Genomic DNA, 15,402 nt, shown 5'->3' with positions numbered 1-15,402 from the left:
TTTAATGTTTTATAATATAGATAATATTTATTTTTTCTATGTTAATTAAAAAAATTAGCACTTTTATAAAATGCATTGTGTTATAGTTTAGTTCGATGTAGTAATTTTACAGTTTAACAATAGTTAAATTGTAAAATTTCATGCATTTTCATACGCTGCATTGCTGTCTGAAATTTTGACAGCGATTGTTTCATTGATATATGCGCAAAATAAATACAATTGCACCCGCCTAAATCTCATAAAGCCGACGTTGAAATAAATTAAAAACAACGAATCAGTGTTAACACTGTTGGTGGTGAAAAAAAAAACAATAAAAAAATAAATTGAAAACGTTACACTCGGCTATAAATTCGCGTTTGTATCATTGAAAAAAGCGCAAATGTCACACTTTCATCCGGCGAAATAAGCCTTTCATAAGTAATGTTAAACTTTTACGATACACTTTCTCCGGATTACAAGGGACACTTTGTCTTTTTGGGAACGGTGGAAGGGAATATAAAAAAAATAAACTGGGGCGTGTAAACAGAGACGAAAACATCAAACGACATTACTTTCGACGCGAATTTCACTATTCAAGTGAATTATTGAAAACGGCCCAATCGAACTCACATAATGGGGCGTAACGTCGGAAAATTGTTCTAAATTGCCTGGATAAATGGAATACCGATTGCTTGCCTTCATTCGGTTCTTTCATAGAGGCGCGAGTATTTATCCTAAAAGCTGTATAGCTCAAACGCTAATTAACGAATATTGCTAAACCAATATCGGTAATAATTTACCTAGTAAATATTTTTTTCAATGACAATACGTATGTTTTAAGGTGAGATATAACCTTACTCTATACGATAACGGTGAGTCGTAAAGCCATAGCATTCTATTAAAAGTTTTGTATGAAATGGCCTCAAATGGAGCATCATTTTTATGGTAGATGTTTATGCTTATCCTTTTTTCTGGAAATGGAATCTAATGCTGGATAAGGTCTTTAGAGTTTTTTTTATAGATAATTTATTTTCAATTCACTCATAAAGTAATGAAACTTTATTTATGTTTATAAAGTGTCGAATAAAGAATGGAATATCTTTATTAGGCCTAAATAAATAAATAACTAGTTCTATAATACTATATTTATTTATTTACTAATATATTTATGCTAAAGCCAACAGTTTTTTGGTTGGATTTTTAGCAAAGTAGAATATGCTTTAACCAAATTAGTCATTTTTAAATATACCTATCTTTGTAATTGTATTTTATAATATATAAATATATTCCAATAGTACAAGAAAGAGCCACATTATGTTCTTTATATTTTTAAAAGTGATCTACACGTGGTAGTACGCATCAGACATGCAACACAAAGGATCTGTAGTAGCCTAAAATATCTGCCGTAATTATCTACCTATTTCAAACTAGAGTAATGCTCTGTCATTGGTTTTCTTATTAGTGCTAAGGAAACATATTATTAATTCATTGACAAATAAAAGTTTAGTATTGTGATGCAAGAGTGTGAGTGGACTAAAAATCGAAAAAACGGCTTTCTTTGACCAGGTCAGATACAACAAATCAAACATTTATAAAAACAGAATTAAGTACAATAAAACCTAATATACATAGAACTAGAGAAACTTTTCAATCTTTGGAAATTTCATGTCAAAGAAAAGTACAAGATTATTGAATAAATCAATAGATTCTCCTTGTTTTTTAAAAAGCTATTTTCTTAAAAAAAATCATCAATATTGTCGATCATTATTCTTGAAAATAATTCTTTTATGAAAAAATAATGTACGGCATTCCTTATGAAAATTCTCGATATTCTTGAGATTTTTCGAGAATACTAATTAAAATTCTATAATTATCAAAATTTAAGAAATTGCTAAAAAAGAATTTTTAATTTGGAAAATTGATAAACCTCAATTTACTATTTAGGTCGTTAATTAATTCCATTGTAAATATTTAATAATGGTTTGCAGCGTTAGTAATGTATGGGTTAATAATATATGTCACAATTTTATATAAAAAAGTAATTTGTTTTAAAATAACGGGCGCATCAAAATTACAATTTTTTTTATATAATGTAATATCGTACAAAATTCGTTTAACACTTTTTCAAGTCGAAACTTCATTCCGGGGAAATTATTGAAGTCGTTAGCGTAGAGTTTTTTCACTCGAAAAAAAATTAAACTTTTAAAGACATTTTCCCAGTTTCAGACACCGCTATCCTCCAAATATGATATATAAAAAATATATATTTTGCCTTAAATAACACAACATCAAAGTAATATTTTCAATATTTTTCTACATATTTATTTGAATAAAAAAATTAAATTCTTACAGCTGATGATTGATTTTTTTTGTTGTGAAATGCGAATTCATTAGCATTTTACCCATACTTCTTTTCAAAAAACGGGTGGTATGTTTTAATTTCGATTTATATAAATCGCGTTTAACAGCAATTGTCCCTCGACCGACCGAATCAGAACGGATGAAAAATTGTGTTAATTAAAATAAAAAGCGCCTATTTCCCTCTCTTGCGTGTGTTGTCGTCACCGAACAGAGAAAACATGTATATAGCTAGTGCTAGAATGGCAGAATTATTGCTGAAAAAGAGGGCGGCCCATTAATTGGTATTGTGCGAGAACTCTAATGGTTCTATGGAAGGTTTTTTTACTCGATCAAAGAGAGCTGTCCCGTTTTCAAGGGGGTGGGTGTGTTTTTGGGAAATTGTCGCGCCCAGAGAAAGACGGTACCCGGGGCCAGGAAGTATTATTTACGAACCGGCTTGCCATTGACAGCTGTCAAAATATTCGACAGGACCGCTAGTACGGGGTCAAGGGTCCGCCCGGGCACACCCGTGCCCCCAGACCAATAAAACTAATCGAAGATATTCATCTCCGGCGTTCGCTCCATTCACTTGGCCAAATTGCCAGAGCCGGGTCTCTAGATGGGCGACCAGGGTCGGGTCTTGGCGTTGAGGTGCCCTTCTGACATTTTTTTACAAAAAAATATTTTTAAATTTGTGTTATGTTTTTTAAAACCAATTCTAAATTCTTTAAGAATAATATAAAATATAAAAGCGCATAAAATAAAAAAATAATAAAGTAAAAAGTTTTTTTTAAAGTTCTGTTATTCAATTCTTTAATAATAAATTGAAATATCCTGATTTTCTAAATGTCAATTTAAAGTTAATTCATACCATTTTTTAAATATATCAAAGTATTTTAAATACAACTTTTATAAAGCCACATATTTTATGACCATTATTTATTATTATATAATATAGAATATAGTCCAATGTCTATTTGCGTCAAGTAATAATATCATATTTGAAATATATTGAGAGCTTTCATTAAAATATCATATTTCGCTTTTAACCTAAATAAATTGAAATGAAATTAAGAAGAGCACTAGATTAAAATGCCATTTTTAAATTGCGATAAAAATATAATAAACTTCAACGGGCGATAGAAAGACGCGGATAAAATATCCTAATCTCGACTATAACTCTATTTGGGTTTACAGCTTCATAAAACTGAAATAATAGGATCATAAAATAAATAATTCATTTCTAGAATATATAAATTATACTTTAATAAATATTGTATTATTTAGTTATTTTGTATTATTAAAACGGAGAAGTAAAATCTTGTAGACTAATAAAATCAATACAGGATTTAAATTTATTACTATCGCCTCATAAATACTGCCCCCTACGTTCTACTGCACACTAAATTAGATCCTGTCCGTCTTTATATGATACTGAAAAGTGGATGGAGTATCTTGGCGTCACGATTTTTATATGCTCGTCTTTTTCTTTTTGCCATTGGAAAACCGTGCACAATATTAGTCTAGATTGCAGACGGCAATCTCTTGCTCAGAGATTCGAAAGCGACAAAGGGGGTGCGTGTGTAGAAGGAAAGATGTGCCCTTAAGGACGTGGGGGTGGTTGGTAAGCACTTATATCCTTTTTTTTCGTCTTCGACGGCCTCTTATTAAGGGATTGTTCGCGTGTTTTCGCAACAACTTTGCGCGTGGTGAAAAAACCGACAAATATCTCTCATTCTCTGATAAGAGCCACATATAGAATACGACGCTCAATATCTAGACATATCCGATCTCGAGTATGCTTAGCTGTTGCTCGTTTCACGACAGTATTTGTATTGAGTGTGATTGAAAAAATAACGTTTCTAAAACATAGGGGGGAAAATGAAGATGAACTATAGCTATAATAAAACTAAATACTCATCAAAAAAATAAAAACTTCATTCACAATGTCTGAATTTTTGTACAAAAAGTCAATAAAAATATCTGACAAATGATAACAAATGTTACTTATTTAGTAATAATATTTGTTTAATTCCACTTAACTAATGCTAAATTAAAAAAAAACTTCTTAGTACCCAAGCAATGCTACGAATTCAGTTGCAAATCAATCTTTGCTGTTAAGAACAAAACTGCCATGTAGCTTCTTTAGCAGATAAGCTTGCTAAACTGCGTATGTATTCGATATTATTTATTTCTAAATTTTTGATAAAGCTCCTAAATATATAAAAATATTCCCTAAATAAATATTGTTTTTTTTTAGATTCAAACTATAACAGTCAAATTTGTTTTGGCTTTTGATAGTTAAGTACGCATTTTGTGATATCTATGTTGAAGCACATCTGGACTCCAAATCACGATATTTAAAAAAAATTAGGCTCTAAAATTTACGTAGACAGAATTTATACCAAGTGAACTATTTATACAAAGCTACATGTTATATAAAAACTTTTGTGAAGTGAAAGGAGATTCATCAGACATAAAAATATCAAAGTGCAGACGATGCAAAAAAAGAATTTTTGGAATATGTTGCATCAAAACTTCCAAAATTTTATGCTAATACAGTGAAAAAATTGCTTGAGAGATGCAAAAATGTTTTTAGAAAAGAATTAAATTTAAATAATTAAAATAAATATTTCAAAAGCGATTTTTAAATTTTAATAAGAAACGACTTTCGTTTCGGGAAAACCTATTAAATAGCATTACACGAATTGCAAACATCATTGCTATGGGTTGTGTGTCACAGATACAATAAACTAATAGGTCGATTATAAAAAGGGGACATATAAATTGTAGCTCACTTCAAACGTAGTTGGAATTATATACTTATTAAATTGTTTAGACACCTTCGATTAAACAGATTATTCCATATTTATTAAATAAATAAAAACGAGAGAAAATATTAAAAAATTAAAAAAAATAACGCTCAAAATATTATCAAAAATAGATGGATAGAACTAGTAAATTAAATAGTATAGAATATAGTCTATTCAAAAAATTTAAAAAAAAGGTTTTTTTTTCAGCAACATATTGGTCAATTATATATTTTTTTATTCATTATTATTGAAATAAACAGAAAATAAAACTTATAAAAGATTGCTACTCGGTATATCTCTAGCTAAATTTTAATATAATACTACAAACGTGTATTAAGATTGTTTTATATTTTCCACAAGCTCGTTAAAGTGATTTTAGTTTCGGTTTTAGAAACAACTTTTTTTAATGTCATATTTTATCAAGTAATAATAATAATTATTAAAATTATTATCTTGTGTTTGGTACAAAATTTTCAAAATTAAGACATATTTTAATTATTTTATATTATTAATTAGCGAACAAAACGGAATTTTCTGACTTATGTTTAAATTATTACCCGCGACTAGCGTATAATCTATTTATAATATCTTTGAGATTCGGTTAGAACTTTGGAGTATTTCATTCGATTACAAATTTAACTGATGAAATTGACGTCTCTTTGAATAATTGATCTGAACCCTCGCCCCGAACCCTAGTAAGAAAATTGATTAATTAATTTTGGTGTACAAAATACATAAAAAATTCAGATGCCGGCACAAAAAATTGCCTCATTGTGCGAACCATGATAAAGCAAGGACTCGTTAATATTATATAATATATATTGTCACTTGAGAACAATTTCAAGTTTTTTTTTATTCAAAACAAGGGGCGCAAAGTCGGCATTATGTAAAAAATCCAGGGCTGTCAATCAACCATTATGAATATTTTTTGTTCTTCTTTGAATCCTTTCCAATGTCCACGCTAAGATAAAATTGGGTTCAAACTTTTTATGACCGAAAGAAAAAGCAGCACGGCTTCAGATAAAATATGCTTTTTCTATACAAAACAACTGGGCGGAATAAGAATAAAAATAAGGGTTGGTAAAACTCTATATATTCCATAATAAAAACAACCGAAATAGATAATGTATACACGACGTGACGGCTAATATCGTGGTTTCTATTTGAAAAATGTTTTTTTAATAAATATGCTGCAAATAAAAATACTAAAATGTCCAGTCATAATAAATCAGAAGGTTGAGCTATAAATTGGTTTTACATCTGCGTTTTTATTTTATTTTTTTTAATATAAAATATATTAATAAAGTTTTCAAGCTCGCCTGTAATATATAAATGCAAATTTATTTAATATTAAACTCTGGTCTGCCTGGTTATTTTTTCATATATTATTTTTTTTTTAAAATATATATAAGTAAATACCTTTAGAATGTATATAAGCATGTACATATATATATATATATTATTAAAAAAAACATGATTAAATTACCATGAATAATATTATTTAAAAATAGAAGTAATAAAATTGCGACTGCAGTAATTAATTATTGTTTTTAAAATTACTCTGTGACATATCAACAGAATTACTGGATTATACAAAAAAAGTCTTTGATCCCAGTACATGTACGTAATAGGTTTATATTATATTATAATCAAGACCAGCGTGCCTCTCTGTGTGATGTAATGATGACATTGTTTGCTTTCTTCTATATATTGTATTAATATATGCAAACAAGTCAAACGTGTGTTAGACTAAAAAAAACATATGTTTAATTATAGTTTTTTTTTATTTTATCACAATAAAAATTTTACCTGTTGTTATATAAAATGGATGTGACTAATTACGTTTTAAATACATTTTTATATTTGACAAAGGTTGAAAAGGGTAAGAGATATAATATCAGTTACGTTTATTAAATTAGATTTAATGAGAAATTAGTTACATATTTTGTTTGTTAATGTATTAAAATAAGACTATTGGAACCTAAAAGATTACTTTAATGTGTCACTATTTAATAAAAGGTATTGGAATAATATAATTATTACAACACATAATAACAAAAAGAAAAAAAAGATAAAGTATACAAATTTAATATTACGAACCGAAACAGCTCATAATAAATGACATTCAATAGATCAATATGCAATGCCAGCGTATTACCCTTTAGAAATCATCAAGAAAATCCCTAGTCAATGTATCATACACATTTGAGTCTTGTAATATATTTTTTATAACACTTAAAATAAGTTCATTGTTCACATAACTCTTTCATTGTTTAAAGAAATGCTTAGTGACATACAACTTTCAGCTAAAGCTCCTCAAATCGTTTTTTAACGTTTCTAAAAGAAAGGCACTGGGATTCAATAACGGATAATAAACAAATATTTTCATACAAAATATCTTAAGAACCATTTTGTCGATTAAGTAAAAGTATTTGTATAATTAGGTATTCTATTTTTTCTGCAAACAAACGTGTCATAGAAGACACTATGTGTTCAACATAACCAATCCGAGCATCATGGAAGATTTTTTGCAGACGTCTTTTACGCATTAAAATAACATTCACTTGCTCTCAAAAGTAATTCCGAGGTCTCTAGTGGAAGTTTTTATAGTCAAATTTTTTTCACCAAGATCGTAGGAATAATCTGATGGTGAACAGGGTCGAGAAAATGACACATTATTTCACTTTTTACCACTCAAGGGCAGATGTTTGACAAAAAGCTATCTTCATAATGAATCAAAGCTACTGAGATAAAATGCACTGCAGAAAAAAACTTATTTATGACATTAAAAAATATCTTAAGGAGCAGAGGGCCAAGACTGAACCATTATCCCCGAAGTGCTGAAACATTATTTTAGCAATTGGCCACTAAAGGTTTAAATTTGACTACAATCACCCAAATAATTTGTAAATAACCAATTTAAATGAAAGATTGTCAAAGACTTTCTCAATATCCGTAAATACGTTTACTTAAATTTCAGAACCGATAAATTGTGATTACGTTTTGATGAAAAAAATAAGGTTAGTATCAGTGTAACGTGTGGGATGAAAATAATGCTGTTGGTCAAGCAAAACTTATTAAAATAATGAAGATAAAGACATATCGATGAATAATTTAACAGAGGTTGACAAAAATGGCACTGGTAAATTTGTCATTTATTAAGATCAGAAAATAGAAACATCTTAAGAATCAGATTAACAAAACGTTCTAGAGGAGCAGCGAGACTGATTTTGCAACCTGTAAAAATTAAACCAGGAACTTAATCAGGTCCAGAAGAATAACTGTATTCAACTTTTCAAAGTCGTATTTAAGAACTCAGCGCTGTTATTTTGACGGTTATTATTAAAGACAAGAAGAAAAAAGCGATCAGTTGCAAAAGGCGATAAAGATTCCTCGAAAACAGAACTAAAATATTTTTTACCAAAATGAAAATTTAAAAAACCCTACGAATCGTTTGTGATACTTATATAAAATCATAATAAAACACTTTTTCATCCATCGCTTTTTCATAAATAAATTTGTTTTATAGTAAATGCTATACATTCAAAAATCTTAAAAAGGTATACTCTAAGACCCTTAGGATAATATAATATATTTATCATATTTATTTTATGACCGTCGTCCAAGTCAAACTTACATATTGCGGGCATACAAAACTACGTAATGGTAATTTATTTAATTTAACAAACATAGTGGCATGCAAACAATATATCAACTTCAAAATCATCATGTTTTAAAGATCGTTGTACCAGTTAATGATAAGCGAAGACAAAGGTAAAAGAAGTGCAGAAATAATTGATAACGAAGGTAGACAGTTACTAGAAAAAAATATTAACACTGGGAAGTTGTCTGGAAATGTATACTGTACAAGACAAAACATCGATAATAAAAAATATAGATCCACCGAAAAAACTATGTAGGTGAAACTGGATGGCCCGAGTCAAATGGGAGTTTTTGAGTAATCAAGGATCAACGGATTGTACTGTTAAGAAAAACTGCGCATGAATATATTTACGATAGGGATTTATTTAAGGGGTGTATTTTTCTGTCTGAGAGTCAAAGGAACTTTGACAGCAAGCAGTATTTTTACTCGTTTGGTTTCGCAGAATTTGAAAAGTGGGAATCGTATAAAAGGCGTAAATAATACGCGCTTTCTTAGCTTATAAAATATTGCTGAGATTGAGCATCCGTTGATCTGTCAATGGACTGACAAGCCAGTGTATCACATTTTCAAAATAATGATCATCTCTATGTATAGCTTGTTAAAAAGCAACTCCATCCGAAGACGTCGCATCTCCCGAGTGTCGAAGGGGGCGAAAGCGTAGATGGAGGTTTAGAGGGTGGGGTTGGATATGGTTTACGGTTTGGTGAAAAGCGAAGTTCGCGCCGTCACATAATAAACGTCGAAAGCACTCACTTGAAGAAGTAGGAGTCGTTGGCGAAACCGAAGAAGGGCACCGTGTATGTGAGCATCCATATGTTGCCGCCGCCGCAGTCGTAGTACGGTTTCGACCACTTTCCGTCGTCGTACGTCACCGAGAGGATCTCGTCGGCCACCCTCTCGGTGTGAGCGCTCTCGTTGTACGTGTAAGTGTTGAATCCTGCGGAAATCCAATGAAATTATTATTAGTAAAATGAATAGATAAGATAAAAGCAATGATAGTCCTATCCTATGTCCTTTATGATACAATAAAAAATAAAAAAACAAAAGACAAAAAATGTGTTTTTTATTTAATTCAAATCTAGCGTTATTTTGGGACAATTTTATTTAATTCTTTTACTTTAAAAGTTTTTTTTATTATTATTATAACAAAACATAAATTGAAAGTTTAAGACCGTAAAAAAATGTTGCAAATTAGATTTTAATGCATACTTTTGCTTATATATTAAGTAAATATTTTCTGTTCTTTTTAAGTAAAAAATCATAGGTGTGATAGATACTCTTTTATTAAGTATGTACCTGTTTTTGTTAACAATTTTTCGGTTGTGACTAACTGCATATTATTTTGTATTTAAATTGCAAAATAAACTATAAAATACCTGTGATGCAGAGCAAAACTTTTCGAATAATAAGACATTAAGAAACTTTGGTATATTCAGCAATTATCAAACATAAAAAATCAAGACAAAAACACAAATAGCAAGAGTCTCCTAGTGAAAAAATTACACAATTTACTGTCTTGAGGCAATTCTTCATAAAAGACTCAAGGAAAATTCACAAATACAGTTTAAGTTATCGAATGTGATCCACAAATTATTTCCATGATATCTTATCAAATTATTAGTTGCAACATAACGTAAATATTTGATCATCGATTGAATTCAATTGAAGTTCAATGATACGCAACTTAACCGTCATTAGACACAAATAAATATTTATTATTTTCAATCATATGATATTAATATTATATTAAAACTCATTAAAAATTTTATATTAAAAGAATCAATACAAAAAATAAAAATAAAAAAAACAGTTTAAATCGGTTATTTCTACTTTAATAAAATGCTTGACCAGGCAGATTTAAATTCATAATTAAAAAAAGAATTGCATTGAATTATGGAGTTTTGGGGAGCTTATCAGATCTCTTACTGACAGAATTAATTATTTTTTTTCTTTGAACCATATTTAAAGGGTAAAGAATTCCAAAACCAGGTGGAAGTCGTTAAAGGATTCGAATAATTTATTAGGTCTAAAAACGTTTTTATAAAAATGGTAATTTTATTCATTATTGAAAAACACCATATAAATTTAGTTTTTTTCTTCTTATTTTCAATATACAATGTTTTGATTTTTACCTTCAAATTCGAACACTAAAAATAGCATTAAATATCGTTAGCGTATTTTATAATGTGAGAAAGACTAATTTAATTGAGTATGAAAAGTATTGTGAATAAATTGTAGACGATTGCACAAATATAAATCTGAGATCTAGCAACGTGTTAATTTATAATACATAATTAAGTTTATCTATAGCTATTTTTAAATTAATTGCTAAGTTTAGTTTTATTAATGTTAAATTTAATATATCTGTATTTACAAGTTGAAGAAAGAGTTTAATAAAAATATTGTTATATGGCAGTGCTCTTTAGATAAAAATAAATTATATTAAAATTCATTAAAAATTAAAATAATTTAAAATTAGTTAAAGAAGCGTATTGTGCCTGTATTTATTCAATATAATTGCAAATCAAAACTTTTAATAAATTAAATTGCTAAATTGTAGGAATTGCCTCAATGCTCAAAATAATTTAATTCGACAATTGAGGATACGCTTTGAGTAAATTGTGATTAAGGCTTAAATTTAAAAATACATTTATTAAATGTGAATTTATTAAAGTTTTAAAAATACACACAATCTAATATATATAATTTAGTTCAATAAAATAAATAATTTAAGAAGATGATTTATATAAAACAAATATAACGAATGGCTTATTAAAATTATTATTTTCTTTGACTGAAAGAATTAATTAACGTTTGTGTTTCACGCAATAACAAAGATGACTATTATATACACAATAATCTAGTATTATAAGCACAACACAAAACAGAAATCACAATTAAGGCAAGACCAATGAAAATTCTTTTCTAGTTAAAATGCATTTATTTAATTTAAAATACTGATTATATATTATAATATTATACAGACGATTTAACATGCTTTCAAGTATTAAATTTTAATAGTGTTAAGAAAGTATATGAAATTTAATAATGGAATATGCACTTAAATTTAAGTCGATTTTAATAAATTATATTATTACACGAAAGGCTTTATGCAGTAAGAATGAAGTTACTAATAGCATTTACCATAAACTAATGCTTTGCTCTTAGGTAAGTATTTATTACATTAAGATATATGTAAAATTATACTTGACTAGATAGTTTTGCTAAGCTTGCTCATTGTTCTTATTGAATTTAAAACATTACCTGAGGTTAACATTCGAAATGTTATGAACATGCTTCACTTTGCTAATTAATAACGTGTTTACCCTTTATATATGTAAATTGTATATTTTTGTAACTCGTGTACCTCAAAGTGAATATTAAACGCGATCTCTTACAAAATCTTAAGAAGCTTTAACGAATCCTTTGAAATTTAAGACGCACTGTTTAGATCGTATCATTTTTATGCCAACATACAATTACGGCAAGACTCGGAAGAGGCTTTAAGGTGACGTTAAAATTTTAGAAAGCTTCTTACCACAAATCGTTTTACGACAGAGAGGCATTTTATCGATTCTTCTTGAGGCGGTATTATCGATTCGTATATTTTTATCGAAAAAAATTTGATTTATATATTATTCTGTAATATAATTTTTTTTCAAATATATTTATACTAAACAGTGTATTAATAACTATTTAAAAGCACAGGATTATTGTTTAATATATTAATAAATAAAATATTATGCCCCTAGGTATTTTCACTGCATCTAAGCTAAAACTTATTTACTTAACACGGTATTAAAAAATATTGTAATAATCGTTTTAAAAAACAACAATAGTAGATGTATAATCAAACATTTGATATTGACTAGAAATTAAATGAAGAAATACATTTTCTTTTATGGATTTCATACTATCATTAAATCCACTTTTATCATTTGGTATTTTAACCAGTAAAGATTACTCTCAATAGCTTAACATAGCATTAATCGATTCTGACATATTTTATATCTAATATGATCGTAAGCTTTATTGAAAATAATGAACTATTGTGTTTTAAAAAGTATTTACCATTGTTACAAGAAATTTAAAAATATTAATAATTATTATGCTATTAAGTCCTAATAAAGATTAAGTTTAAACAATTGAGCTTTACTGCTTTCAGTTAGGCAAAAAATATAAAAAAATCATGATATTAGGAGTAAATCGTGTAACTTGAATTTTGAGTGAAAATGATTTTAAAATGTAACTTTGCTCTCATCTTTTGAATATTATACATTTACCATTTAAATTTAAAGTTTCTAATATAAAAACGTAATTATGATATGTCGTTAGAAAAGTCGACTATTTTATTGATAATAAAAGCAACACAATAATACAGGAAAATAAAATAAGAATGTATGTAAATGTTATGATAAATATTAATTCGTTTGCGATAGTTAAATTATTAATACTACAATATTGGTTGATTTTAAGTTTGCAAAATGAACCATATATACATACTTAATTTGGCAATTATGTAGATGATTTACAGTTAATTTTATCATATATCTATGTTATTGCCATCATAATTTAATTCTATTAAGCTTAGAATATTTTGTATAATAATTTTGATTTGATTATCAAGATCAATGGTCTTTGAAAGATTTTCTATTTGGATGAATATTGTGTTTACGCACGCTCTTTTGCCATAGTTTGAAACTACAAAGCCGTAATGATCTGGATATAACCAATGGATAATAAATGAAATAAAGCACAGTATAAAACATCAAACCTTTTACGAAAAAAAATCAAAACACGACAAACAAACGCCTTGATACAATATAATATGCTAAAAGGCGATCTCAGGAAATAATTCATTGCGCCCTTTGTGAATAATTAATCGGAAACGACGCTTTGATTTTCCAAATTCAGCATGTCACTTATGAGGGTTTTGTATGTTGAAAATATTATTTTAAGCAAAAATGCTACTAATGTAAGTGGGAAAACATTTTAAATTAAGTTAAACCGATTATGGATAAGAAAAAAAAATGTGAGCCATTCAGCCGTTTTTTTTATTTGGAAAAATATTCATTCGGTTTTATTCAAATTTCGTGTCGGTAAATTTTCACATGTGTGTATATAAAAAGGGTAAAACAGATTGTCAGTAATTTTCGGAACGTCGAAATTTCTACGTTTCAAAGGGGGCACTTACGAGAAAACACAATTACCATGTCTATAAAAAAGTACATAATTATAAACCACCATTACAGAAGAGCGCCATTAAATGGGTGAATTTGCAACGTGAAAATGTAATTAGAAACATTTTGAATGTTTTCATATGTTTTTATTTTTACGTGGAAGAGAGTAACGTCGTTTCGTTCATGTAATTTTCTTACGTTGCCGATTTGACGTGGGAATGGAATATATTGGTTATTTTCATAAACCGTATGTATTTGAAAATGTAGGAACCGTTTGATAGGAGAAAAATTAGGTTTCGAGCTGTCTGAAAAAAATAAATCGATTGAAAGTCTGAAATCGTGTTAAGGGGAAAAAATGTAATTCTTGCGCAAAAAAGAAAGAGGAAATGAAAAGGTCCTAGTCGTGCGTTATTGGGGATATACATGTGTTTTGTACAATCTCCGGTAAAAAATTCTATTCATATTTATTTAATATTACAGTACAAAAAATAAATTCAAGCAAATGAAGTACTTCATATTTATTTAGAACGTCATTACTTAAAAACTTGTCTATGTATTATAGTAATCAAAAATATATACTATTTTAATTCCAATTACATTTTTAAAATTATCGTTTACGATCGAAGACACATATTTTTATTTATTTATATATTTTAGGAACAGTTTGATTAATATATATTTTATTTTCATTTTTCGAAACAGTAATCGGATAAATAAATTTATTTATAAATTGTCAATTACATAACTGAATTTTAAAATAAATTTTAACATAATGAACTTTGTAAGCTTTCGATAAGAATTCAATCAATTTAAATTCATATATAATATGTTAAATCGCTCTTTGTAAAATACATACAAGAAAATTTAAAGATCGTAACTATATCAATCATATAACTCGTAAGAAATACTAAAAATGTTAAGGAAATTCTACCGAGTATTATGTTACGTGTTGTATAGAATAATAATTCTAGGAAGCGATCATTAAGCAAGTAAAAGTAAGCTCGTGATAATTTTAGGTTGCAAGGAAAATAACTTGCACTTTGTGACATTCTTAGAAATTTTCCTAGGTAATAATTAGCTTTATAATTGAAAATAAGTACCATTATAAATGATTAAAATTTTCATATTAATAACATGTTCATTTATTCCAAATTATAAGTTAAGAATTATAGATAAGAAATCGAAATGCACTACTCGCAGTGATTTCGTTGTTAGAGTTGAACCTCTATGTAGCTACATTAGTCGAAATGGTTTTCTAAATATTAATCTGCTGGCGAGATGAGGAGAGTGATAGTATTAATGAGTAAAATAAAATACAAAATATTTTATAGCCCAATTCATTCGACTTTTAAGGAGCCAGTCTTGCGATGTGTGGTCGCGCATTGTTGTGAAAGAGAATTGTACCTTTACGACTGACCAGTATTCT

The 15,402-nt window shown here is 28.0% G+C and overlaps 1 protein-coding gene across 1 annotated transcript in view; it reads right to left on the bottom strand.

Annotated features, from left to right (window-relative positions):
• LOC148235850 (uncharacterized) overlaps positions 1 to 15,402 on the bottom strand; it is a 330,699-nt gene that overhangs the window by 260,903 nt on the left and 54,394 nt on the right. Inside the window, exon 3 of the mRNA XM_088184836.1 lies at positions 9,550 to 9,733. Coding sequence (XP_088040962.1) covers positions 9,550 to 9,733 — 184 coding nt within the window. The remainder of the gene's footprint in view (positions 1 to 9,549; positions 9,734 to 15,402) is intronic.

Source organism: Plectrocnemia conspersa, unplaced genomic scaffold, assembly GCF_051122295.1.
Source record: "Plectrocnemia conspersa isolate PC_06_02 unplaced genomic scaffold, ASM5112229v1 ptg000004l, whole genome shotgun sequence".
NCBI lineage: Eukaryota > Metazoa > Arthropoda > Insecta > Trichoptera > Polycentropodidae > Plectrocnemia > Plectrocnemia conspersa.
Note: the sequence above shows the minus strand (reverse complement) of the source record. Positions and strands in the feature narration are given on the sequence as shown.